General features: G+C 40.6%; 1 protein-coding gene across 3 annotated transcripts in view; it reads left to right on the top strand.

Annotated features, from left to right (window-relative positions):
- LOC136879210 (uncharacterized) overlaps positions 1 to 26,857 on the top strand; it is a 1,250,431-nt gene that overhangs the window by 536,117 nt on the left and 687,457 nt on the right. For all 3 annotated transcript variants that reach the window (XM_067153008.2, XM_067153007.2, XM_068228965.1), the window contains one exon: positions 15,157 to 15,412. In XM_067153008.2, the coding sequence (XP_067009109.2) occupies positions 15,157 to 15,412 (256 nt within the window). The remainder of the gene's footprint in view (positions 1 to 15,156; positions 15,413 to 26,857) is intronic.

The raw sequence follows: 26,857 nt of genomic DNA, 5'->3' as shown, positions 1-26,857 counted from the left end.
TAACTCAACATCATAGTAACAGGAGTTTGCATGTGTGATTCATGAACAGCAGTGTTGAAAGCATACTTCAACCAATGAAGACTGGTGTCCCACTTTGATTGATCGGAGTGATGGTAAGCAATGGGGGCTAATCTTAAAATTACGATTAACTCTCTCCGCAAGGGAGGGACAAGGGTAGTAGGCGGTAGTCGTGACATGGGAGATAGACAGATCGAAGCAGAATTTCTTAAAAGTATTACACCGAAAGGCTCTATCGTTATCAGAAACAAGGAATTTACAAGGACCAAAACAAGAGAATATTGACGTTAACTTAGATATAGTGGTTTGAGCGTTAGCAAGACGAGTTGGGAAGATCCAGCAAAAACGAGTGAAACCGTCTACGCACACAAGGGCGAACTGGTGACCCAATCGAGACCTCGGGAACGGGCCCACAAAATCTATGTATAACCTCTCCATCTGACGCGCAGCAGGTGAAGAAAAGAATAAACCTACATGGGTTCGTTTATGGCACAAATTTTCCAAGACTTTTACCCTTTCACGAATTTCAACATCCATCCCTCTCCAAATTAAATATGATCTTATTATTTGACGAGTTTTAAATACACCAAGGTGCCCTCCATAAACAGTTTCATGAGGATATTTAATGATAGATGGAACGAGATCGTTTGGAAAAACAATTTTGAACTCCTTGTCACTACATGACATTGACAATGGAATAAGGTTTATGGCACCAGCCGAAATTTGGTCGACAATACTCTTTATTTCATCGTCATTAGCCTGACACTAATGTCCTGATACAGTGTCAGAAAATTAGTAAGAATAGCATTAATTGGGACAGTTGTGCCCACACAAGGTTGAGGTAAATTTAGAAGATCTGGAGAAGGATCAGAATTATCTTGATGAATGTCAAACGTGCGGCTTAAGCCATCAGCGACAACGTTCTCGGATCCCTTATGTGTCGAACTGTGAACTTGAAAGAAGAGATTCTAATAGCCCATCGAGTCAATCAACCATATCTGCGGTGTCGACTGAGAACCCATGACAATGCCATATTGTCAGTTTCGAGCTCAAAGTGGATATTCTCAATATACATAGGAAATTCTCGAGGTCGAAAAGGACTGCTAATCCATCAAACTCATAGATGGAATATTTACTCTCTAATGGTGACAGGCATCGGGAAGCATATGCAATAGCTCTTCGACCAAGATCGGATCTTGCAATAGGACGGCGGTGACAGCTTTAGCAGAAGCATCGGTTTGGGTGATAAAGATTTTGGAGAAGTCAGGAATAGCCAAAATTGGAGCGTTGGATAGAGCCACCTTCAATTGATCAAAAGCGTTTTGTTGGGGTTCCTCCCAGATGAATTTTCGGTTCTTCTACCGAAGTAAATTTAGGGATGCAGCAATATCTGCAAATTTAGGGATGAACTTCCTGAAAAATCCCCCCATGCCAATAAATCTGCTTATACCTTTAGCATCTTTAGGAGGCTTGAAGTCTTGAAGAGCCTTTGTCCTAGACTGATCGATAGAAACACCATTTTTGGATACAATATCCCCTAAAAAGGAAATGTGACTACGGGCGAAGTTGACGTTTGAAAGCTTCACAGTTAGCCCAGCCTTCCTGAATCGCTCGAACACTTCCTTGATGTGTATGAGATGATCCTCGAAAGTTTCACTTTACAGGATGACATCATCCAAATAGTGGTATACATAATTAAATTTAATGTCCCCCAGAATAGAATCTAGGAGTGTGGTAAGGACGGAAGTTCTTGTGGACAAGCCGAACGCCATATAAGTTCCAGTCAGTACAGAAGGCAGTGAGATGCTTGCTCTCCTCATCGAAGAGGACCTTTATTGGGATCAAATGCACTAAAAATTTAGCACCGTGAAACCATGCAAAACATGAGTGTAGATCAGGAAGAGGTACAGATTCAAGTGTCGCCTTACGGTTCAACTGCCTATAATCGATAACTGGACGGAAACCACCAGAGGGTTTCGGTACTAAGAATATTGGAGGAGCATACGGAGAAGTGAAGGGCCGAATAGTGCCATCGCGGAGCATCTCATCAATGATATCTTTTAGAATTTTCATTTTGGGAGGTACAAAACGACATGGAGCAGATCGATCTGGAATATTATCAGAAACATCAACTTTGTAATTGACTACATTGGTAAAGCCTAAACGATCAGTGAATACGTCCTTAAATTGGTCACACATTTCCCGAATTTTGACAGCTTGGTTATCATTCAAATGATTTAAATCAAGATCCGCCTCAAAACAATCATCGGCTTCCATGACAGCCATAACAGTACACGAATACGTGACACGCATCGGAAAGCTAAGAGATGGGCAGGATATGAAACTAAGACACTTGTCTTGTAAATTCAACAGCATCCACACCTTGGATATACAGTTAGCCCCAATGATAAATGGACAAGACAGATCTTTCACAACGAAACTTTTAATTTTACAAGTGACATTGAAGTAACGAACCTTAATTGAAACAGATCGCAGCATGTTTAACTGTCTACCATCAGCACTAACACAATTGAGGAACTCAGGTTTAATAGAAGGAAGTTTACACTGACTAGACATCCTTTCATACCAATCAGCGTCCATCAGACATACAACGATACCTGTGTCAATAAGAGCACTAACAGGTTCGTTATTGATTTCAATATTTACCGTGGGTACACACATATATATATACTGGCAGAGATACGATTGCAGTATGGGGAAATTTGGTTTTCAGTGGATTAACCCTTATTAACACTTCTCGAACCCTTATTCGGAGTTACAGGATTAGGGATTTTCAGCTCTAGTCATTGTTTTCCTGTACGGTCAGGGGTTTACCACGGTTGACTCTTTTGGAAGGGCAATACCTTTGAAAATGTTCCGTTGAACCACAAACATAACAACCAGCTTTAGGGTTTGTAGGAGATGACACAGTAGTAAGTCTAGCGTACGGGCACTTGTTGCGCAAGTGATCGTGCGCGCCACAGGCATAACACTTCCTGAGAGGGTTAGGTTTGGACGAAGTTAGAAGACGGTCTTGACTGGTTTTGACAAGCGATGGAGTAGGTGCATCAACTACACGCAAAGTGTCGGCATATTTGTTACTCTCCGCTTTCACACACACAGCTCTAAGATCGGCAAGAGTACTAGGAGTGTCCATGACGTACAAATACGACCTATATTGAGGAGAAATTCCTTCCAAGATATCCTCGACCATTTCAGACTCTGGAACAGACAGCTTCAACACTCCGCAATAGATGCACAAATCAAGAATATAGGTTGTCAACGTTTCATTCGACGCTTGGACTCTAAAGCAATACTTAGGAATCAAGGTTCTTAACGTTTTAGCAGGAATATAATTTCGCAGAATAAAATAATGGAATTTATCGGTTGACACTGAGTTATCAAGAGCCCGGGCAACTTCATGTTTAAGTACGCCAAGACAATTTGGATACAATGTACGGTAAATCCCCGTATTGTCAATGTCAAACACATTGGCCGTTCGAGTTAATGAACTCCACAAAGAATCTAAGGAATCTGATAACCTCTTCAATGGTGTCAATATTAAACATGCAATTCTGACCCTTGCACAAATCACTAATGGAAGAGGGAACATAATTACCAGACGAACAGTGTTCGTGTAACACTCTTATAGTAGGCACAGGAATGCTGACATTCTCAAACTGTACACCCTTGTCAGCGTTTTAAATCATGGGTGATATCGAAGGACATAGTCTTAATCCCAAGTGAACTGAGCATGATACCAAAACGATCAGACAATGTTGCACCGAGAGAATGAAGTTCAGAACACTCTTTTAAACTCTGGACGTCCATACAAACGTCTATTAAGTCGTGCACGCGACCTACAGAGTGTGAGATACCTGCCTTAATCCTATCTAACTGATATTTTGATGCTTCAAGTTTCTCAAAATGATTACAAATCTCACTAATTTCTAACAGTGAGTGCCTAATGAAGGTCGTATGCTCACGTATATCCTCGGGGCTTAGATCAGGAATTGCAATAGGCGCAGCTCCGACACTGGACAGCAATGCAGCGTCAGAAGCAATAGTACCAGTGCTGCTCAAATTACGGATCTTCAGCTCGTAATCAAGCTCAGCACGCCTCAGCAAAGGGGGATCTGGAACAGGTCTGGCAGGCATCGCGGATGAATATGTAACACAAATTATCAGAACAATAAGCGGATGCACCTGGCCGGTAACTAAATTTATTCAAAATATACACTGTTACCCACCATGAATTGCTGTACCAAAGTAATGGGTGAGGTAAACATACAGGCAGAAAAATGGCAGGAAGAAATAAGGAGCGTACCACCATTTACTGACATTCGGTGATAATGATTTCTCAAGTGAAATGTTGCTCACTTCGGTAGTCATAGCAACGGCGTAGTCAGAAAAATAACCACGCTACTGCTGCTACCACTCACTCTCTGTGGCATACCAATAATCGAAGAAAAGGGAGTCATCATAAACTGGCGGCCCAACACCGCAACCCAGGTCTTCGATTGCTAGCACAACCACCAAAGAGATAAGAGGCGATCCCAGAGCGGAATCACGCCAACTACTGAGGCATGGCCTCTATACAACACAAACACAGCATAGGGAAGGGATGGAATCTGGGCAAAACCAAAGGTCAATGACCATAACAGAGGGTGGAAAAGTTAAAGGAGAGAGCAATTCAACTACAATAACACTCACCGTCACACTTAAGGACCAAACTCTAATACCATTTTAAATAGAAGTCAAAAAGTAGGGTGGGTGGTCCAACATAAATATATAAATCAAATGATATCAATTATATAAATAAAAAATAAGGATAAGGCTATTTAAAAAAAGAACTACCACTCAAAGCGTGATCACAACGCTAGAAGATCTATCAACTCAACCAATTAATAACGTAAAAGAAGATTTAAAAAATTAACTCAAGTTAAAATTTAGGTTTGAACATCATAACAATATTACATCTGAACTCGGTACCTTTTACCTTTTTCAAAGAGAGGATATAATGAGTACTCATTTACATTTATATTTTAGGTGCACCTTCCTGGGTACGCGTGTCCTTTCAAATTACCCCTTTACAATATAACCACTTCTTAGGAAACAATAAAATCCAACAGGCCCAACTACCGTACATAATTACATGGTCTGAGATACCTAAGTGACCACGGAAACGTTTTAAATGAAACAATCTATCCGCATCCCCAAACAGAACGATAACGACCAAAGGTAACATTAAAGCAGGCTAAAATTTAAAAATAAGGTAAGAGTCCACGTCACAATAAATAAATGTTAAACAAGGAAAACAATTACCAGGTAACACAATAATAATAATAAAGGAACAAACACCTTCCGGTGAGCCAGTTCATAACACCAACGGCATAAGGTTATCAAATACACCAAATTCATTTATCACAGCTCCTGTTAAAACAGCAGATCGTTAGAAGACCACATGCTAACGTATCAATCAATCAATCAATCAATCAATCAATCAATCAATCAATCAATCAATCAATCAATCAATCAATCAATCAATCAATCAATCAATCAATCAATCAATCAATCAATCAATCAATCAATCAATCAATCAATCAATCAATCAATCAATCAATCAATCAATCAATCAATCAATCAATCAATACTGATCTGCATTTAGGGCAGTCGCCCAGGTGACAGATTCCCTATCTGTTGTTTTCCTAGCCTTTTCCTAAATGATTTCAAAGAAATTAGAAATTTATTGAACATCTCCCTTGGTAAGTTATTGCAATCGCTAACTCCCCTTCCTATAAATGAATATTTGCCCCTGTTTGTCCTCTTGAATTCCAACTTTATCTTCATATTGTGATCTTTCCTACTTTTAAAGACGCCACTCAAACTTATTCGTCTACTAATGTCATTCCACGCCATCTCTCCGCTGACAGCTTGGAACATACCAGTTAGTCGAGCAGCTCTTCTTCTTTCTCTCAATTCTTCCCAGCCCAAACTTTGCAACATTTTTGTAGCGCTACTCTTTTGTCGGAAATCACCCAGAACAAATCAAGCTGCTTTTCTTTGGAATTTTTTTTTCAGTCTTGATTCAGGTAATCCTGGTGAGGGTCCCATACACTGGAACCATACTCTGATTGGGATCTTACCAGAGACTTATATGCCCTCTCCTTTACATCCTTACTGCAACCCCTAAACACCCTCATTACCATGTGCAGAGATCTGTACCCTTTATTTACAATCCCATTTCTGTGATTACCCCAGTGAAGATCTTTCCTTATATTAACACCTAGATACAATGATCCCCAAAAGGAACTTTTACCTCATCAACGCAGTAATTTAAACTGAGAGGTCTTTTCCTATTTGTGAAACTCACAACCTGACTTTTTACCCCGTTTATCAACATACCATTGCCTAGTGTCCATCTCACAACATTTTTGAGGTCACGTTCCAGTTTCTCACAATCTTGTAACTTATTTATTACTCTATAGAGAATAACTTCATCCGCAAAAAGCCTTACCTCTGATTCCACTCCTTTACTCATATCATTTATATATATACAGCAACGGTTCCAGTCACATAGAGGTACGTCTTTTCAGTTGAAACTTTTACTTGCCGAAATGCAAGGTAAATGATTGGGCATACAGAAATTCTGCTGAATAATATAATTTCTACGACAAAAATGTTCACTTCATGCACCTGAACATGTTCGGAAGGTGAATGGTATCTTCAGGCGAAGAACAGAATAGTATTACATGGCGAGCCGACATATTGGATTCGTACACCACCAAGCTCAAACGAAGCGACGCACTACAATCTCGCCGACATAGTTTATATGTTATACAAGTTTGGACTTACCAAGGTGATAAGGCTAACAACTTACTACTGTGATAGTATGTTTTCATCTAGCATGCTCCGATGGCGAATAGAACCGCTCATATAACACTTAACTTTAAAAATAAATACACACAGTCAAAGTTTTAATACCACCCACCGTTAACGTTAACTTAATTCTTGACCGGAATCACACATTAGGGTGGTTTGAAATCAATAACAGCCCCTTACAGGCCGAAGTACCAGGAGACCACATCTTGTCGGTAGCTGTGCTGGCGCATAACTACTTCGGTTCCAGCGGCTTACACCAGAGCGCGCTGCGAAAGCAGTTGACAATCAGTCGGCGAGCCAACTAATACCAAGTTCATCACAACAAAGTTCCATCAAAGATCCAATGGTGAGGAAGTAACCCACCGTTATTTCACAATTTACTCCAATCAGGTCTTTAAATGCATAACATTTAACAGTTGCCCTTTTGCATTACGGTACATTGCGCAAATTTAAATGAGAGTTTCCATTCTTGTTTTTTAAATTCCACCTGAACTGATTTTCGGGTGTAGCGGTAATTGCACATAGTCCCAATAATTGTACCGCTGCAATGTCATAAAGATGGACATTGCAGTTCGGGGAAGGACATTAACAAAAAACGTAGCTGAACAAGACCGAGTGGAACTGTACCCGGGAAACTGGAACTCTAAAATGATAATGATTATTCATTCATTCATTCGTTCATTATTTATTTATTTACCATGAACATTTACAGCACCTATGGAACGCCAGGGTAAAAAACAAGCCCCCCTACACGTAGTGCTCCCTGACATTTGAAATAATTACCTAAATCCTAAACTAAAGAAGTCATATACACTGTACCGTTAATTATCACTGGCAAACCATAAGAAGGTGCGGTCCCCATAGCATCTGGACTATACGGGGATAGGAAACCACCCAGAGGGCGAAAACACTGATACCGTAGGGAATCAGCTTAACAAGGTATATTAAACAAGATAGATGAACACCAAAAGGAGTAAAGAAGATTTAAATATCAATATCACTAAGGTTACGTTGACACGTTCCCTATACTAATTCACAGGGGACCAGCCCTGTTCACAATTTAACACCAGAGAACTAAAATGCAATAGATAATTGTAGATACAGCTTAGCGATAATACGCCACTTCAAATGACTCAAGGGGCAACGCAAAATACCCCTAACATAACTTACAATGATTTTAAGTACCGTATAACTTTCATTAAAAGACTCCTCTAGGCGCCTAAGACTTCTAGGAAAGTTGAATACATTGCTCAACATCTACATTTACATCTACCAAGCGCACAAACTGCCAATAACTTCCTTTAAGCTGCAGTAAACAGACCCAATGGTTCACTCATAACTTTACAAATTCATATTTAAACATGTTAGGTTTCAAGCAGCTTGGCATTTATAATGCCTTAAAACAACATTTAGCGCCCATCCAGTGGCTTACAAGCGAAGGAAAGTCCTCCCATCATCCGTGAGTTTAATCAAGTCTTAGATGCTTACCTTCCATACCCCTAGCGGTCCTAGGTTCGAAGACAGGTCCGTGAAGTGCTCAGGTGACAGAGCAAGGAAAGAATGCCTACTCCCAGCGAGCCCGCACGGCCTCGCCAAGAGTCGCGATGACGCAAGGTCAAGTGACGGAACCGCAGGGGCAAGGTAGGGGAAAGCAAAGGGAGACAAGTACAGGTCAGGCCGCTCCAAGGGCGGAAAAACTCCTTTACCCTGGGGCCATAATTTGGGAATACTTTATTACAATTTGCCCGAGGGCATAACTCAAAGGGTGCGAAATAACACAGTAGTGCATAAAAATGAGTGAAAACCATTAAAATACACATAGCAAGTAGTATAAGGGGGAGGGGAAATCAAATACATGGCTCATACACTAAATAGAGGGCCTTGAATTAAGATCAGATAAAGATGTGCTGAGAAGTTTAAGAACTAATGCCTCAGTTGTGGTTTTAAGAGCTGTCCGTAGTGTGTTTATATGTGATGTCCAAGTGGTGGTGTTATCTTGTGAATACATTCTGTTACAAGCGATATTAAGTTCATATTTTTACTATATTTATGTGCCCTATGTGTCAGACATCTTGTTTTCCTACAATCCATCCATAGTAAACACTAGTCAGAGGGGCAATTTATTGTTCTTTCCTTATTTCTTTTTTTCTATCACTCTTACTGCCCTAAATGTCAGCCATTTTACACAGCCATGGAAACCACGATGCAGATGGGAACTCTGCCCTACATTTTATGCGTTGCCTAGGCCACAGACCTTAAATTGTTTATTTACACCTTCTGCCCTTACTTAGTCAGCCATCTTTAGAGCGGGGTTTTCGTTGCTACACGTCCGTAATATTACCCTACACGTGACCGCTGGGTGGTGCTAAGAGAGCAACAACTTTGGCCGCTGGACCCAAAGCTCTTCTTTGTGGATATCCCAGCAATTCAGAGGATTCATCAACTCAATATGAGAAAAATGATTAAAATCGTAAATGGCCCTTTTCAGAGCCCCACTGAAAATCATGATCCTACTTTAAACATTCTGCAGCTCAATATCGAAGGAGCAAGTCGACCAAAAAGTGACTATCGAACAAAAATACTGACTGATCACAAGGTGGATATTGTTCTATTGCAGGAGACCCATTGTGAAAACCAGGACCAGCTTTATGCCAGATGTAGGATTCCCGGATACAATCTGCTCAATGCAACGTTTCATAAACAGTACGGAACAACAACATATGTAAAAAATGATATAGAGGAAGCTGAAATAATAAGCACATATACTGGTAACAACATGTTTTGCTCTAAAACAAAGTTTGCAAATACAGAAATTGTAAACATCTACAAACCACCTTGTCAACCTTGGAGCCTAAACGAGACCATCCTGAATATACAGCACTCAGCCGTAATCCTTGGCGATTTTAACAGTCAGAACACTAAATGGGGTTATAACTATACCAACAAAGAGGGACAAGATGTGTCCGAATGGGCTGATGCCGAAGATCTTTTTCTATTGTTTGATGCAAAAGAAAAGGGCTCCTTCCACTCTACCAGATGGAATAAGGACTATAACCTTGATCTATGTTTTGTATCAAAAGACTCTCTCGGAAGACGTCTACACTGTACTAGGAAAATTCTGAACAACTATCCCCGAAGCCAACACAGACCAGTGCTTGTCAAAGTCGGCCTGGAAATACCTGCCATCAGATCAGTTCCACTTCCCCGCTGGAATTTTTCCAAAGCCAACTGGTCTAAATTCACCAGCGAACTGGAACATAATGTACAGTGGATTCCTCCTACAACAGGAAATTACGAGCGCTTTGTCAAACTAACATCCGCCATCGCGAAAAAGCATATCCCAAGAGGATACAGGAAGGATTATATTCCTGGATGGAACCCAAAATGCAAAGAGCTATACGAGGAATATATGCTCAGCAGTGACCCTGAAATTATTGCAGATAAACTTATCCAGTCTCTAGATTCATCTAGAAAAGAAAAATGGTTCAATCTCATGGAAAATATGAGTTTTAAACATTCCAGTCGAAAGGCATGGTCACTTCTAAGGAAACTTGGCAACAGCACTCCCAAATTCGGTCCCAAGAGCTCTAAGATAAAACCAAACGAGGTGGCAAACAGATTAGTTAACCTGACAAGAAAACCAGTCGGCACAAATAAGAAAGAGTCAAAAAGAATTCAACAAGAGCTAAAATCGAGGATAACCCAGGCCAAAGCAGTCTCTCAGTTTTCCTCTGATTTCACAGCTGCTGAGATCTCAACTGCGCTAAAAGAAATAAAGTCAGGAAAAGCAGCCGGATTGGATGGAATATACCCAGAATTCCTTATACATTGTGGCCCCCGAACAACCGAATGGCTTGCCAAATTTTACAGCAATATCTTACATGTTGGACAACTACCATCAATACTCAAAAGAACAAAAATAGTAGCAATCCTTAAACCAGGGAAAAGTGGAGACAGTGCAGAAGATTACAGACCCATAGACCTTTTAAGTGTCTGCTACAAACTGCTGGAGAGAGTAATATACAATAGAATCTCAGCCAAAATCCTAGAGCACATACCACTTGAACAAGCTGGCTTCAGACCAAGCCGCAGCTGTACCGACCAGGTGTTAGCCCTAACCACCCATATTGAGAGGGGATATCAAGATCGAAAGAAGACCGTAGCAGTGTTCGTAGATCTGTCATCAGCTTATGACACAGTCTGGCAAAAAGGAATGATCCTCAAATTTCTGAAGTTAATCCCATGTAAGACGCTTGCCACCCTGCTGAATAATATGTTGGCTAATAGAATGATTGAAGTACACCTACATGGCAACTTAAGTAAAACTTACAAACTGAGTGACGGATTACCACAGGGATCGGTACTGGCCCCATTGCTCTTCAACGTATATACAGCAGATCTACCTTCAACTAATGCTAGGAAGTTTATATACGCTGACGGCATCTGTTTGGCAGCCCAGTCTCACTAAAGATCTCTGCAGAATTGATAATTATTTTAAAACCTGGCGACTGAAACCAAACATAACAAAAACAGAGGTCAGCTGCTTTCATTTGAGCAACAGACAAGCAAATTATGTCCCTAAGGTTCAATTCAGAGGTCATATACTGAAGTTCAATCCTCATCCAAAATATCTAGGCGTTACCTTGGAATCGATCTTTGACTTACAGCGAACATGTACGCAAAACATCTGCCAAGATAAAAACCCGCAATAACATCCTGCACAAACTCACAGGAACAAGCTGCGGCCCATCTCCATCCACCCTCCGAACTACAGCACTTGCGTTAGTATACCCAGTAGCTGCCCAGTATGGCTCAGCAGTGCCCATACAAAGAAGATAGACACTCAGTTAAACGATACAATGAGGACTATATCAGGAACCATCCAATCCACACCTTTGGATTGGTTACCAGTTCTTTCAAATATTCCACCTCCTCATCTCCGAAGACAAATGGCACTGAAGAAAGAATGGGTTAAATGCTGTGACAATCCTCTTCTACCAATACATCAAAACTGCCTACGTAAAGATCTCAGGCTGAAATCTAGGAACCCTTCTTGGTTACTAGGAAAGAGGCTAGCCCAAGATGAATTTCATACTAACACTGCCTGGCGCGATGGGTGGGCAGCTTCAAACCCTGACAGATTAGGTCTAATTTCGGATCCAGTTATGAAACTTCCTGGTTTCAACTTACCTAGAAAAATCTGGTCATCACTTAATCGCATCAGAACTCAACATGGCAGATGCAACTTCCGGAAACACAAGTGGAAGATTACCAGCGAGCCTTATTGCGACTGCTCTGACGTGCCTCAGACCGTTCAACATATCGTCACAGAGTGCCCACTCCGAAGATTCAGTGGGACAATAAAGGATATCCACGAGGCTAGTGATGAAGCTGTGAGTTGGCTAACAAGACTGGACATTCAGCTTTAGCAGCAATGCAGATATTGATGAGCTCAAATGTATAAATATAGTTTGTTTCTTACGTACTTGTTCTTTGTGTATAGATGAAACTGTTTTTCGTGTAATTGTACATATTTGTTAATAATCAAATTGTAACAATGTATCCTCATGCCATACGAAATATATACACACTATTTACAGGTAAAGTAACAAAGTATAGCTTAACGTATACATATTACACACCTTTCATCCTCTTGTTCATTCTTCCATATATTCACATGCATTTTCCCACCGTATCTGCTTCCTAACGTAACATTAAACTATATTTACATTTCTACATTTAATGTTGGCGGGGAGATCTTTCCAAAGCGCGCTAAACGAGCCAAGAAACCTAGTTTGGAGGGCCCAGTTCGCACAAAGGGAGGTATAAGACACACCCCTTTGCCTCTGTGAATGGAGCTGTATGATAAAGAGGGTCGAGGGAATGGCCCCTGTGAGAAGGTGACGCCGCTTTGTTTACACAAGGAGGGAAGGCAGGCAGCTGTTCTTGTTAATTAGTGGCTCAGCACGACGTTCGGTTCCTTCTAGTTTGTGAAGGTTAGCTGCGGTGGTAGGGTGCCAGGCAGGTAGACCATACGTTAGTATAGATCTCACTAGTGTCAGGTAAGCCGTCCGTATAGCATTCGACTTGCACCCACGGAGGCTTCTGCGCATAAAACCGAGAACTCTGGCAGCTTTGCATCTCACTTCCTCTGTTTGTGTGTTCCATTTTAGTTGTTCAGAAATGGTTATTACTAACAAATGCATACTTGCATCATTTAGTTTTCAAAATCGAAAATATAACACACAGTTCAAAAAATTAGGGGAACATATATTTGAACGTATACCATACTCCACAAAACAATACCTCATACCCAGGTATATTACCATCTAAACCTTTATTCTTTACCGTTGAACTATACAAAGGAACATCGATGGATTCACGTTCATTTTCAGAACACAAATGAAAATGTCCAAATAGGGTCGAAAACAAAGTGACAACAATCCTCCAGGGTGGATTTTTATCACAGCCGGAGAGCTTCAGTATGGTGTATGTCCTCCACGAACATTTATCACAGCTTGGCACCTATCGTGGCATGCTCCGTGTAAGTCGACGGAGGTCATGTTGCGGTATCAGGTCCCATTCTTCAATGAGAGCCTACTCGAGGTCTTGGATAGTCTGCGGTGGAACAGGACGCCCACGAACACTTCTGTCAAGCTTATCCCGCAAATGCTGGATGGGATTAAGATTCGGACTCACTGCAGGCTATTCCATCTCTTGAATATCCTGTTCTGGCAAGATAGCTCTGGTAATGCCCGCTACATGAGCCCTGGCAATGTCGTGCATGAGTAGGAATTCAGGACCAACACCATATGCAACAACCAACATACACTGTAGCAGTATCTGTTCGATGTACCCCGTAGTGGTAAGATTACCACGGACGACGAGAAGATCTGTACGGCCATCAATACTGATGCCACACCACACCATCTCCAGAACCTTGTACGAATCGGTCGCCTTCCTGGACAACATTTGGCATGTACTGTTCACTATGGTGTCTCTATGCACGTTGACGTCCATCAAGCTGCGTCAGGGGAAATCTGGACTCGTCTGTGAAAAACATAGGTCTCCATTGGCGAAGTTGCCAGTTGACGTGGGTACAGGCAAACAGAAGGCGAGCTGCACTATGTTGCGGCTTTAAACGGGGAACTCGAACAGGATGTCTGAGGCATAAGGACACTTCTCTTAACCTACCTGTTCCTTACTGTCTCATCAGACACTGTGACTCCAGTGACTCTCCTGAGGTCTTGTTGCAGTTCTCTGGCAGTTGCTGAACGACACCGCAACCCACAGATGGTCATATATCGGTCATCCTGTGGGGTTGTCATGCGTCCACGAACTTGTCCAGCCCTCCTTGTGAACTGGCCTGGCTCAATGTAGCGATTCCACAAGCGGTGAATAACTGACGGAGAGACATTGAGATCCATAGCAACACGACGAGAAGTCCAACCTTGCCGGATCAAAGTGACGGCCCTTGAGACTTGAACCTCGTTAAGATGTCTCATGGGATGTGCTGGTTGACGTACAACGTGCTCAAATGGCAGCAGTAGTCTGTGTACCTCACGACACACGGACGCACCGCTATTCACTTTGTTTTGAGGGGTCACCTGACAGTTTAATGCATGACTACACCTGCAGATGGAGTATAACTTTGACTTGACAAACCCGGGGTAGCCAAGGTCTCAAGGTATGCTGTACGACCATTGGAACCCCAACTACCAAATTAACATTCACATACCAGACGTTACAAAATATGTTCCCCTAATATTTTTGAACTGTCTATATTTAATGGGAATATTCAGCATATTTCACTTATGGAATATTATTGATGTAATAATTTATTTTTATGAATGGTATCCCAGGCAATCCTCTGTGATTATAATGTTTAAAAATCTAGTTGTACATTGAAAGCAGTCATTTACAATATAGGTACCAAATACACCCTGGTTATGTTCGTTTTCATGAAACTAGATGTGATTCTTACATGTAAGTAACTGTCAACCAAAACTTTATTTGAGTACGAATTAACAATTGCCAATAAAGCTACTTGCACGATGACTGTCATGATCTCATCTCTGCAAGGCTGCTACATTCACATTATATATTCCCAGCTCCAGCCAGGTTAGTCTGTGTTCCGGACTGGGTCCATCTCTCCAGTTCTAACAGTTTATTTCTTTCATGCCTGCCGGAAAACTTTACTACTGCAATTTCCTTCTCCTCTCCTAGTTTTCACCCAGAGGTGTTGTATGGTTGTAGGTCCTTGGACAGCGGGAGTGAGCAGCAAGCACTCGACCTCAAGCGTCAGCTCCAGACGATAGAACAAGAGGCAGCCATCCTACGAACTCGAACTCAAGCCTTGGAAACAGAGAACGAGAAACTGAATACAGAGAACAAGAAACTACAACTCTTGAGAGTATCAAAGAAGTCGACACCGGCAGCAGTGGACGGTGAGACAGAGCTCAGGGAGAAGATTACTGCGCTGGAAGCTCAACTCGCTAATTCCACTCAAAAGGTCAGGGTGATTATTTTCTTAATTACTGCTTGAATGCAAAATTATATCTAAGTAACATGAAGAATAGAAGTGCTCTACCGTAATGCTCCATCTAATATTCCAACATGTATCTTCAATCAACTTCCGCCTGTTGCCTTTCAAAAATTCCTAGAGAAGGGAATCTGCACGAGCCAAACTGGACGACCTAAATACTAGCATCTGCCATGTTTATCATACCAAGCTATGCAGAAATGTTATATAAAAGATAATCTATGTCCTCCCACCTTGAAGCATAAACAGTATTTGTAACCCTTTCGGTATTACAAAACATACAAATTGAAACATAATAATAATAATACTAATAATAATAATAATAATAATAATAATAATAATAATAATAATAATAATAATAATTCACGGCATTAAAGAGAATGGAGAATAATACTTAAACCTGACTAAATAACTTCTAACACATATGCACGATTAATGCAGAAAACAGCAGAATGTAATTATCAGTTTAGAAATCATGACGACTAAAGAAACGGAGGTGGGGAGCAGCGGGACCCTACCCAGGGCGTTGGAAGGTATTGGCATTACTGGTGAAACGAAATTAGCGGTGATTTGATATACGCATAATATTTTACTCAAATAATAAAATCAAGAAAATAAATAACATTACAATCGGAACCGTCAATGACGCAAGTTTAACACCAAAACATTTACAAGCTTCACGGCGGTGATTTCGAAAATATACCAAAAGTAGGATTGGTTTAATACAATTAAGAAATGTAACACAAGTTCACAAATAACGCCTACGTGTTAAGACATAATAATGATAACAACAATAATATTAATAATAACGACAATAATAATAAAAGTAACACATGTTCACAAATGATGCCCACATTTTAATAAATGATAATAATGGAAAAGTAACACTTGACGAAAGGAGTAAAAGGTAAAAATAACAACATCATAACACTGACTCTGTTCAGAAAGCAGTTCTTCCTAAAACATTTCAGGACAAGGAGCTCGTTCCGAACGAGAATATTAAGAGAAAACTGAATTACAAGGCAAACCCTGGGGAAAATAAAAATTTGTACAATTACACCCATAGAAAAGAGAAATGAAATTTTACATATAAAACATTTTACGAAACCAAAAGAAAAGGGAAGTGCCTCTAACACAAAATGAATATGACTAACCACGCGGGCTAAGTCATACGAAATTAAATTTGGCGAACGGGAGAAATTTCGGGCAAACTCCGGAGGTAAGGAAAATTAAATTAAAGCTACATTTGAACTTGGAAATCCGAAATAAGAAGGAGATCGTGCTTACCTTGGGAGGGCCCAGGACCCATCAGGTGGGATAGACAACTTCACTCGTTGCCGGTCAGAACTACAAGACAGAGAGAACAAGCTTGGCTATGGCCAAGTGGCCAGGGCGGAAGTGGACACGTGGCTTTGTTTACCGATTCAAATCTCGCGCTAGTTAGGTTAAGTTGGTACCACTGAGGTTTAGGCCCGTCAAGATGGCAGCAGTGAGGTTAGCGATGCGTTGTTGTCTGTCAAAAAGCACGTGCCTGTCAAAAAACACGTGGCTTTGTTTACCGATTCAAATCTCGCGCTAGTTAGGTTAAGTTGGTACCACTGAGGTTTAGGCCCGTCAAGATGGCAGCAGTGAGGTTAGCGATGCTTTGTTGTCGATGACAGCTGTCAAAAAGCACGTGGCTTTGTTTACAAATTCAAATCTCGCGCCAAAATTCAAATTTCCCGCCAAAATTCAAATTTCCCGCGGGAGGCGAAGGCCTCTCCCGAGTGCCGGAGGCGGAGGCGGTGGCCGAACCATCCAATTATACTACTTACGGAGTTACCTCAGTCCTGTTCCTCCTCTCGTTCATGTAATTTCCCTTTTTATGAGTTCATATTACGTCATGTTTCCTTCTTGGAATGTCTTTGTCTAGCCTTGTGTGGGTGTGTACCGAGTGTCTTTCGTATGGGACTGCAGTCGGAAATTTGATGTTATTTAATACATTTTGCGGCAAGTTTGAATTATTGTGCTGTGTTTGGTGTAACTGTGTTGCCTAACACTCAAAAGACTGTTGGAATCTCCAATTACATACAAGGCTGTCGTATGTGGATGCTATCAAATAAAGTTCCTTTTTCCCTTTATTGCCCTCCAACCAGTCATGGCTACTGAAGCTCTGTGAGTACAAAATAGTCTGGAATTGGTGAATGTTGTGTTTGTTCTATATCGACTTTAATGAAAAAAATATTTTTTAAACCAAACCCTACGGAACTTAATACCCTTGAAAGGGCCTTGGGCTGCCCAGCGACTGCTTCTCAGCCCGAAGGCCTGCAGACTACGAGGGGTCGTGTGGTCAGCACGACGAATCCTCTCGGCCATTATTCTGGGCTTCCGAGAGCAGGGCCGCCATCTCACCGTCATATAGCTCCTCAATTCTAATCACGTAGGCTGAGTGGACCTCGAACCAGCCCTCAGGTCGAGGGAACTTTCCCTGACCTGGCATCAAATCCGGAGCCTCCGGGCGAGAGGCAGGCACGCTACCCCTACACCACGGGGCCGGCGAATAAAATAATTACTCCTTTAAATGGAATCTTGTCTATATGTTAGTACATGTTTCAGTCACTTTTGTGCAAATGGAAGTGTTTTATCACTCATTGCCATTTGCCTTTTTCTCCTATTTTATTTAAAAATAAACCTTGTATTTGTATCTTTCTCTTTCATTTCGGTAGTTCCAGCTTCGCTAGATAGATGATTTTTTTTAGTTTGGCGAGGACAACTGGGCCTGAATTGTGACAGTTTAAGTCTGCTCTAGTTAAAAACTCTCTAGCCTATACTTTCGCATTAGCTTTTCTATTGCATCTGCGATTCTGAATTTTTATTGCTACTTTAGATGTTTATGCATCCTTGCCGGTGGTGGCTGGGTGGGCCATGTGAGTGTCATAGTCTCTGCTGTGATATTTAGCAGAGCAACTGCTTCCACCCAGTTTGGGAATCTCTCTATACAAGCTAGGCAGTCATTGAAGCCATCGGATGGTGGTAGTGCTTCTATGAGGTCTATGTACACTGTTGTGAATTGTTTGTCGACTATCAGAAATTGTGAAATGGGAGATTCTAACATAACCGACAGCACTTCTTCCATTTTTCCAGATGAATCTGTTACTTTGATGTGCGATTGAGACGTGATAATATTGGAACAAAATGACCCAAGTAGATACATCACACCATAGTATATTTTGAGCTGTGGTCTAAACTCTAGTGAAGAAGTTTATCTGGTCATCCTTTATTGTGCTTTAGCAAGACGATTTTAGTCAATTGAAAGCAGTGATTCTATCCTTTATAGATGGTTAGCTACTGTCTTTTCTTTTCCTGATATTTGGTTCAAGTCAGTTGTAAGTTGCAAAATATAGTGTAGATGGTGTAGCTGTTGTGGGGAAGCTTTTTTGTTTTCCTTGAAGGCAAAAGCTGGAGGCTTATGATCTGTGTATGTGGAGAACCAACACCTCCTAGATAATAAGGCCTAACAACAGCGTAGTGACGTCACGCTACGGAGGCGATGGCAATGCAGAGAAACGCGGAACATAGTTAAACACAGACATGAATTTAATATTTTTTGCCAATGGAATAATTTATTTACTAACAAATAGCGTTTCAAATTTGAAGGATATTGAATTATACTGTCGTTATTACCGTATTTTAGTGACTCTGCCATTAAAGATAAACAGCAGACAGTTGTAAAACACGACAGCATTTTGCAATGTTAACTCACTTAGGCCGAATTGCTAACATCACAACAGAATGTTACAAACATATTTCAATTTAAATAGGTATTACGTGATCTTAAAAGAAAACTAGCACGTATAATATTAGCATAGGCCTAACATCTAAGCTGATGTAGCATCACTGGCAGTATTTGCACATGAGCCTACAATGTTTCCTCTCTTGAAGTTCATGTATGGTTTAATGAGAATTTCACCTACCATCGATGTTACTAATTTGTAATTCTGTTCGAAACCTTTATGTATTCCAGAAAGTATGTAAGTTTCTAACCTAATATTGGACTACCATTCGGACTGGAGCCTACTCTTTTAAAAGTATTGACATATTGTGGCAACATTAAATTGCTACTGTCTCATAAATTTGTAAAAATCGCACGGCGCAACAGCCCTGAAGGGCTTGGCCTTGATCCTGCTCAGCCCGAAGACCTGCAGATTACGAGGTGTCTTGGGTTCCGCATGACGAATCCTTTCAGCCGTTATTCTTGGCTTTCTAGACCTGGGCCGCTATCTCACCGTCAGATAGCTCGCAAATGTAAACACGCAGGCTGAGTGGACCTCAAACCAGCCCTCAGATCTAGGTAAAAATCCCTGACTTGGCCTGGAATCGAACCGGGGCCTCCGGGTAAGAGGCAGGCATTATATCCCCTCACCACGGGGTCGGCCATAAATTTGTAAACATGAGGAGATATCAGACAGAAGGTTGAACAAATAACAAGAAAATCATGCACATACTCCTTTATGAACTAAGAAATGTTTTAACTATGGCTATTAAATTAACTGTGGGGACATCATCCTCGGTGTCCAATTCACCAACTAGGACTAGAATTAACTTATTTATTGAATCTTTCTACACGTTGTTACACTCATTCCTTGTGATGCAGCTATGATGTTTTGTAACTAAAGAATATACCGCATTTATATTAGTAATTTTGTCCACATATACATTAGAAATATTTTTATTTTAATAAAACCCGTTTAGAATAAAGGCCATGTCTTATAAGATGATTACATATGCCATGCTGTATGATTGCCTTGATGTATCGACGTACAGAAAAATTACTTACGTTCCCTTCATCATAGTACAACAACCATCAGGTAACAACGTGTTTATTGTACTTTTCTGCTGTGTTGAAATTCTTTGTATGAGATATGTACTATCTTCAATGGCTCTGTTTATTGCTCCTTTCTATTCTACATTTTTGCCTGGTTCTTTTAACTACTCCTCTTCCAAGACCGTGATTGTCAGAGACAGCAGTGGCTTATATCTTTTCCAACTGCCCATCATATTTATAGTCACATTCTGGCAGGATCAGTACCAGTTACTTCCCGTAAAATATCACCGACTTTGAAATGTCTGTGGCATACCTGTAAAATAATGTATCACCGTGAGCGAAATTCGTGCATTTACAGAGTGAATCGGCCTACACCAGCAGCTCCTATAGGTGGTATGTTTTAATGCGTATAATAATAATAATAATAATAATAATAATAATAATAATAATAATAATAATAATAATAATAATAATAATAATAATAATAATAATAATAATAATAATAATAATACCGTTGAAATAATATATCCCATGATTGTGATCTAACATAACCTTATATCGTTAAAGAGTAAATATGCCTACATATCACCAGCTGTTGCGTGTAGTTAAATACGTCAAAGGCCTATACTCATTATGATTGTGTGAGAATGTAATAATAATAGTTACTCACCATTGAGTTATTAGTAAATCTGTAGTCTTGTCTTGGAATTGCACGTAAACATATCTGCCGCATAACCTCGTCTTTCGTAAACTTAATGCAATGCACTTCGTTATCACTGCCGGAATTCTCCTTAAAGTTGAGTACGCAACACATCAGTACCATTACGTACAACGGTATTAACAATTGGCACCATTAAACGAATTAAAACTCTTCTAATTTCAGCGTTACATGGCCAAACTCATTGCTGTGTTATTACTGAAAAGGTTCAAGCTTGCCTCCCGATTTTGACGTCACAGTATATTCCCAGAACAGTTGTGAGGCCTTATATATCTAGGAGGTGTTGGGAGAACTCTCCAGAACGTACTTGAAATACCTGATTGGTAGGTAAATGCTGAGCAGTTTGCAGTAATGAAATGAAATGTCGTATGGCTTTTAGTGCCGGGATATCCCAGGAAGGGTTCGGCTCGCCAGGTGAAGGTCTTTCTATTCGACTCCCGTAGGCGACCTGCGCGTCGTGATGAGGATGAAATGATGATGAAGACAACACATACACCCAGCCCTCGTGCCATTGGAATTAACCAATTAAGGTTAAAATCCCCGACCCGGCCGGGAATCGAACCCGGGACCCTCTAACCGAAGGCCAGTACGCTGACCGTTCAGCCAACGAGTCGGACAGTTTGCAGTCATATGTTAATATTTTCTTTCTGTGTTAATAAATATCTTACAAAACCAGTCGGCTTCTTTCTGTTGAAAACCAGTGCCAGCCACAAACAGCACGGTCCACTCTATACCACAGTTGTCATTCACCTCTGAGTTTCAGAAGCAGTATTTTTATGTGCCGGCAATAAAAGCCGATTGTACCAAGCAATGCTCAGAGTCTCATGCCGCTTATAAATCTTGATGGTGGTTACTATTTTGTTCCTTCTTTGCTGATTAGGGAGCCGAATATTCACTTGCTGATATTGATGCCTCGAAAGTCAGCCTAAGGCATTCAGCATGCTCTTCCACAGATTTTGAAGTGGCCAGAATATCGTCCATGTAGGTCAAGCAAAAGTCAATTCCACATACTACTTCATTGCTGAATCGTTTAAAGGTGCTAAGGGCATTTTGCAATCTGAATGACATAAAGTTCAACTCATAAAGTCCATGTAGTGTAATAACTGCAGACGTTTCTTTGTCTTCTTCAGCTGATACACCTGTAAGCGATCCAGGTAAATCTTCAGTAGTACTCATGGCTGACGGTGGGCGAATGGATTCTGCCATTGGTTGAAGGTAACGCCAATGAAATGTCGTTCCCATAATTCAAGACAGCCAGAAGTTATGACCAACTTACGCGATGAAAAGACCTAAGAGAATGAGGCAATGTAAACGAATAAGCATATGAAATAAATAAGAATAACAATATCTGGCTGTCTTGAATTATGGTAGTGACGTTCCACAGGGCAAATCTTCAGGTGATGGCAGAGTCCATTCGTGCCCTCACCAGCCACGATCATATAATAACATGTTGAAGTAGTTGAGACGTAGCGATGCAGTAATTACGATTTTGAACACTAAAAAGCATAGATTTCACTACTTATGCTTTAATATGAATAGGAAATAGAGGCCTAAAGTATTGCGACTTATGATTTAATATTAATAAGAAATAGAGCCCTAAAGCCGCTTGGCGGCTTCTAATGTTTGCTTCTTCACAGACCAATGGTTTCGTCACTAGCCGGACCTAACGAATTCAGGCCAATGATTTTGTCACCAGCTCGACCAATGCAGGGAGACGGAACTGCACTTGCGCACTACTGGCACGCATTATTCAATATCAATGAGAAACTCAAATAATGACATGTTTAAATGGTTCAGAAGGAGCTGCCTGGCCGAGGCGGTAAAGGCGTGCTCGGTTCGTCCGGAAGGACGTGGATTCGTATCCCTGTCAGGAAGTCGTAAAATTTAAGAAACGAGTTTCCACTTCCGGAGGTGCACATGGCGCTGAGATTCACTCAGCCTACACCAAAAGTGAGTACCGGGTTAATTCCTGGGGGCAAAGGCGGCCGAGCGTAGAGCTAACCACTCAACCCCATCAGGTACCGAGGTTACGGCTAATGGAAGCCTATACCTTCCACCCCTCCAAGGGCCTTCTTGGCCTGTTTGTAGATGACTTTGCTTTTTTTAAATGGTTCAGAGGTAGCGGTACTTACTCGTCCAAGGGAAAGAAATGCTGAAAAATTATTTTATACACACACAAAGAAGGATATAGAAAAAAAGGAACATTTATACTGACATTGAACGTACCTTAATGCAGATCAGCACCTGCCAGAAAGAGACTTGTTGATTACCATAGCAACGAAAAGAATAATTAAACATCAGTCGCCGCTCACTGAAGGTCTAGTTCCTAAGTAGAGTGGTTGGTAGCGTTCTGCTTCGCTCTATCACGTCGTCTGCGACGGTCATACCGCGCGATGTAACCATGGTACTAATGTTGCGTGAGCTGTACTGAAGTTTTAATGAGATCCAAAATCAGGTTAACATCGTCAATCCATGGGGAGGGATTGTGCGATTCTTGAGCCGTTGATAATCATCACAAGTTCTCCATCGCCCATTTTTTTAAAACAGAGTGCAGGGGACTAACCGATTGTGACAGAGATGACTGGATAATGTTACTATTCACCATACAGTGGAATAATGAGCTTGTGTTGATCCAGGCCACAAGGTTTACAGAATACTGGTTAGCCAATGGATGTTGTAATGAAATGTCAAAGATCAAGCTTCATTTCTTCACGCATAATTATAAGTTTTGTTAAATCATGAAATTTCATTAGAAGCTTAGAAAATTGACTAAACAAATCAGCCCTTGATACAGGTGCTAGATTAGCTCAAACATTTTCTGTCTATCAGTTGTTTAAATCAATCAATAAACCAAACTCAATATCTTTGGATGTTTGGACAATAATACAGAGACTCCTAAATAAATATTTATTATTTGTGTCTGTGTCCCAAAGAGATTGATGGTTTGAAACATCAGCTCCACTATCCACCTTTGACGAAAAGACGGTAGTTGTCTTTCCACGATCGTTCTATTTATACAGTAGTGCTACCCATTTTTCATGCCTGCATTTGGAACCAAACCTGAAATGGGAAATCGTGGTAGCAGTGGTCTGCTGCGGCTATGACTTGGACGATAATTATCAAGACGCAGTACCTTTTGTTCTAACTGACAGATTTTCTCCATGATTTCATGCAGAAAGAAATAGGAAGCGGGGTTTGAGTTCAACCCTCGTCAACCTTACTTGGGGACTTAATTTCCTATATCTTATCTCCAATTATCAGAAATAAATTGGGGCACAACTCTCAATAATTGATTAGAAAAGTTTTTTTAAAACTTTCTGTCTCAACTCAACTCTACACTCAACAACACATTGCGCAATTACTCGGCCCCCCCCCAAAAAAAGAAGTATAGTTTCAGTCATAGAGTAAATATAAATTTAGCATGGTTCCGGTGCGAGAAGGTAATTCCAAAATTCATAAAAATTTGACCACAAACACAATTACAAAATAAGCAACACACGTAGGTAAACATGTGGACGTTAATCAAAAAGTCCTAACAAGTTCCTAAATATAGAAGTTCCCTCCCCTGACAATGCCTTTGTGAAAACGTCTGCCACATTTTCATCTGATGGTACATACACAGACTTCACCAATCCCTTGGCCACAATGTCCTTTACAAACAAATAGCGAACATCCATATGTTTAGTTTTCTCAGACACAACATGAGTCGAGCTCACATGTATATACCTTGATTATCACAAAAATGTGAATTTGCACTTTAACATACTTACAATCAACAAATTCATTGAAAAATTACGCAAACACGTTTCCTTTGTGCACACTACCATAGATACAAACTCAGCCTCCACAGTTGAAGTAGCAACAATCTGTTGTTTCTTACTACACCATATAACTGGACAACCAGAAAATGTACACATATACCAAGAAATAGATTTCCTGTCCTCAGAGTTAGCATAACCAGCATCGCAATAAACACTCATTGAATCATTACTAGCTTTGAAGCATAACTTCACACCTCTTGTCTTCTTCAGATATCTAAACACCTTCTTTATTCTTTGCTAATCTTTTACGCTAGGGTTCTGAGAGTACTGGCTCAGCTTGCAGACCGCAAAGGATATTGTTGGCTATATAAAGTATATAAAGTAGCCTTTTGATACAAAGTCTGATTACAACTATCGGCCACCCCTGAAATCCTCCTGTCCCCTACATCCAACGGAGCAACACATCCTTTGGCATTTTTTAAGTTATACTCATGTATCAGATTATCAATGTATTTGCACTGATCAACATACACCGCATCTTTGGTTACAGTTATAGACATAGATAAAAAACTCTTAATTTTCCCAAGATCCTTGAAGTCTAGATAGCGACACAACTCTGACTTAAACCACTCCAAAACTTCAACAATACGGTACCGATGGCTATCATATCATCAACATACACTCCAACTAGCATATTTTTTTTACCGAAGTACACACTTGGTTCACAATCAGATCTTTTAAGACAGATTGACTTCAAGACACCGTCAAAACAAATGTTCCAGTCCTTTGAACTTTGGTGTAAACTATACAAGCTTTTCTTTAACTTGTAGACACCGTTGGGTTATCTTTCAAAACCACTTGGTTGCTCCACAAACACTTCCTCTTTAATGTTACTCTTTAGAAATGGCTCACCTACATCATAATGTTGAATATTCCAACCTTTGACAGCCGCAAGAGCAATCAAGATTCTGACAGTCTGACGCCTCAAAACAGGACTATAAATATCATTATAATCAACATCTTGTACCTGCTTATAACCTAAAGCTACAAGTCTAGCCCTGTAAATGTTCTCATTACAATCAAGTCCTTCTTTGATTCTGAACACCCATTTTGTCCCAATAACATTATTTCATTTTGGTCTCTCTACCAATTCCCAACACTAATTTTTCTCAAAATTACTTACCTCCTTCTCCATTGGTGACTTTCATTTTTCACATTCAGGATCAGTCAAAGCTTCCTTGGCAAAGTTCGGTAAACTGTCGGTAAACTGTCCGTTACAGCAGACACAACATGCAAATTACATCCAATGCAATCCACACCGATTTCAGGACCTCTATCTGGCTCATCTATTACTTGCTCATCAGTTCTGCGCACCAATTCAGATTCATTATCAGAGTCAAACAAACTTAAATCTACGTCCATTGGTTTCTCACAAGACTTAACAGGCAACACAGTAGCAGGTCCTTCCTTAGTTTTCATGGGAAACAGTCTCTCCTCAAATACTACATTTCTGGACAAAACAACACACTTGTTTTCCAAGTCCCACAGCCTATAACCTGTTCTATTGTCAGGATAGCCCAAAAAGACACATTCCTTTGTTCTAGACTATCATTTATCAGCTTTGTTATGTTCCTCATGTGCCCAGGCACGACATCCAAATACACTCATTCTACAAATTTCCTCATCAGACAATTTTTTGTTAAACCACAACTCATAGGATAGGTATACTGTTTTCAGTAGCAGATGCCTTACACTTATTCTTAATGTAACAAGCACTATACAGCGCCTCGCCCCAAAAATTCAAAGGCATACCTGCATTCAATAACATGGCTCCGAACTATAGTCAGAAGCTATTGATTCAGCCTCTCTGCCACTCCCACTTGCTGGTGTTCCCCTGGTAAAGACAGCCTGTGAATACCATTGTCAACAAAGAACTGTTTCAAGTCATTATTTCAATATTCTCCTCCCCCGTCCGTTTGGACAATTTTCAGTTTCTATCTTGAATATTCTCAGCTCTTTTCTTGAATGTAATTATTTTTTCACAAGCCTCATTTTTGTGCCTTAACACACTCACTTCACTGTATCTGGAATAGTCATCTGTCAAGGTTAGGAAATATTACCCACCTCCCAAG

This window comes from Anabrus simplex, chromosome 8, assembly GCF_040414725.1.
Source record: "Anabrus simplex isolate iqAnaSimp1 chromosome 8, ASM4041472v1, whole genome shotgun sequence".
NCBI lineage: Eukaryota > Metazoa > Arthropoda > Insecta > Orthoptera > Tettigoniidae > Anabrus > Anabrus simplex.
This window is presented reverse-complemented; position numbering and strand designations above follow the sequence as displayed.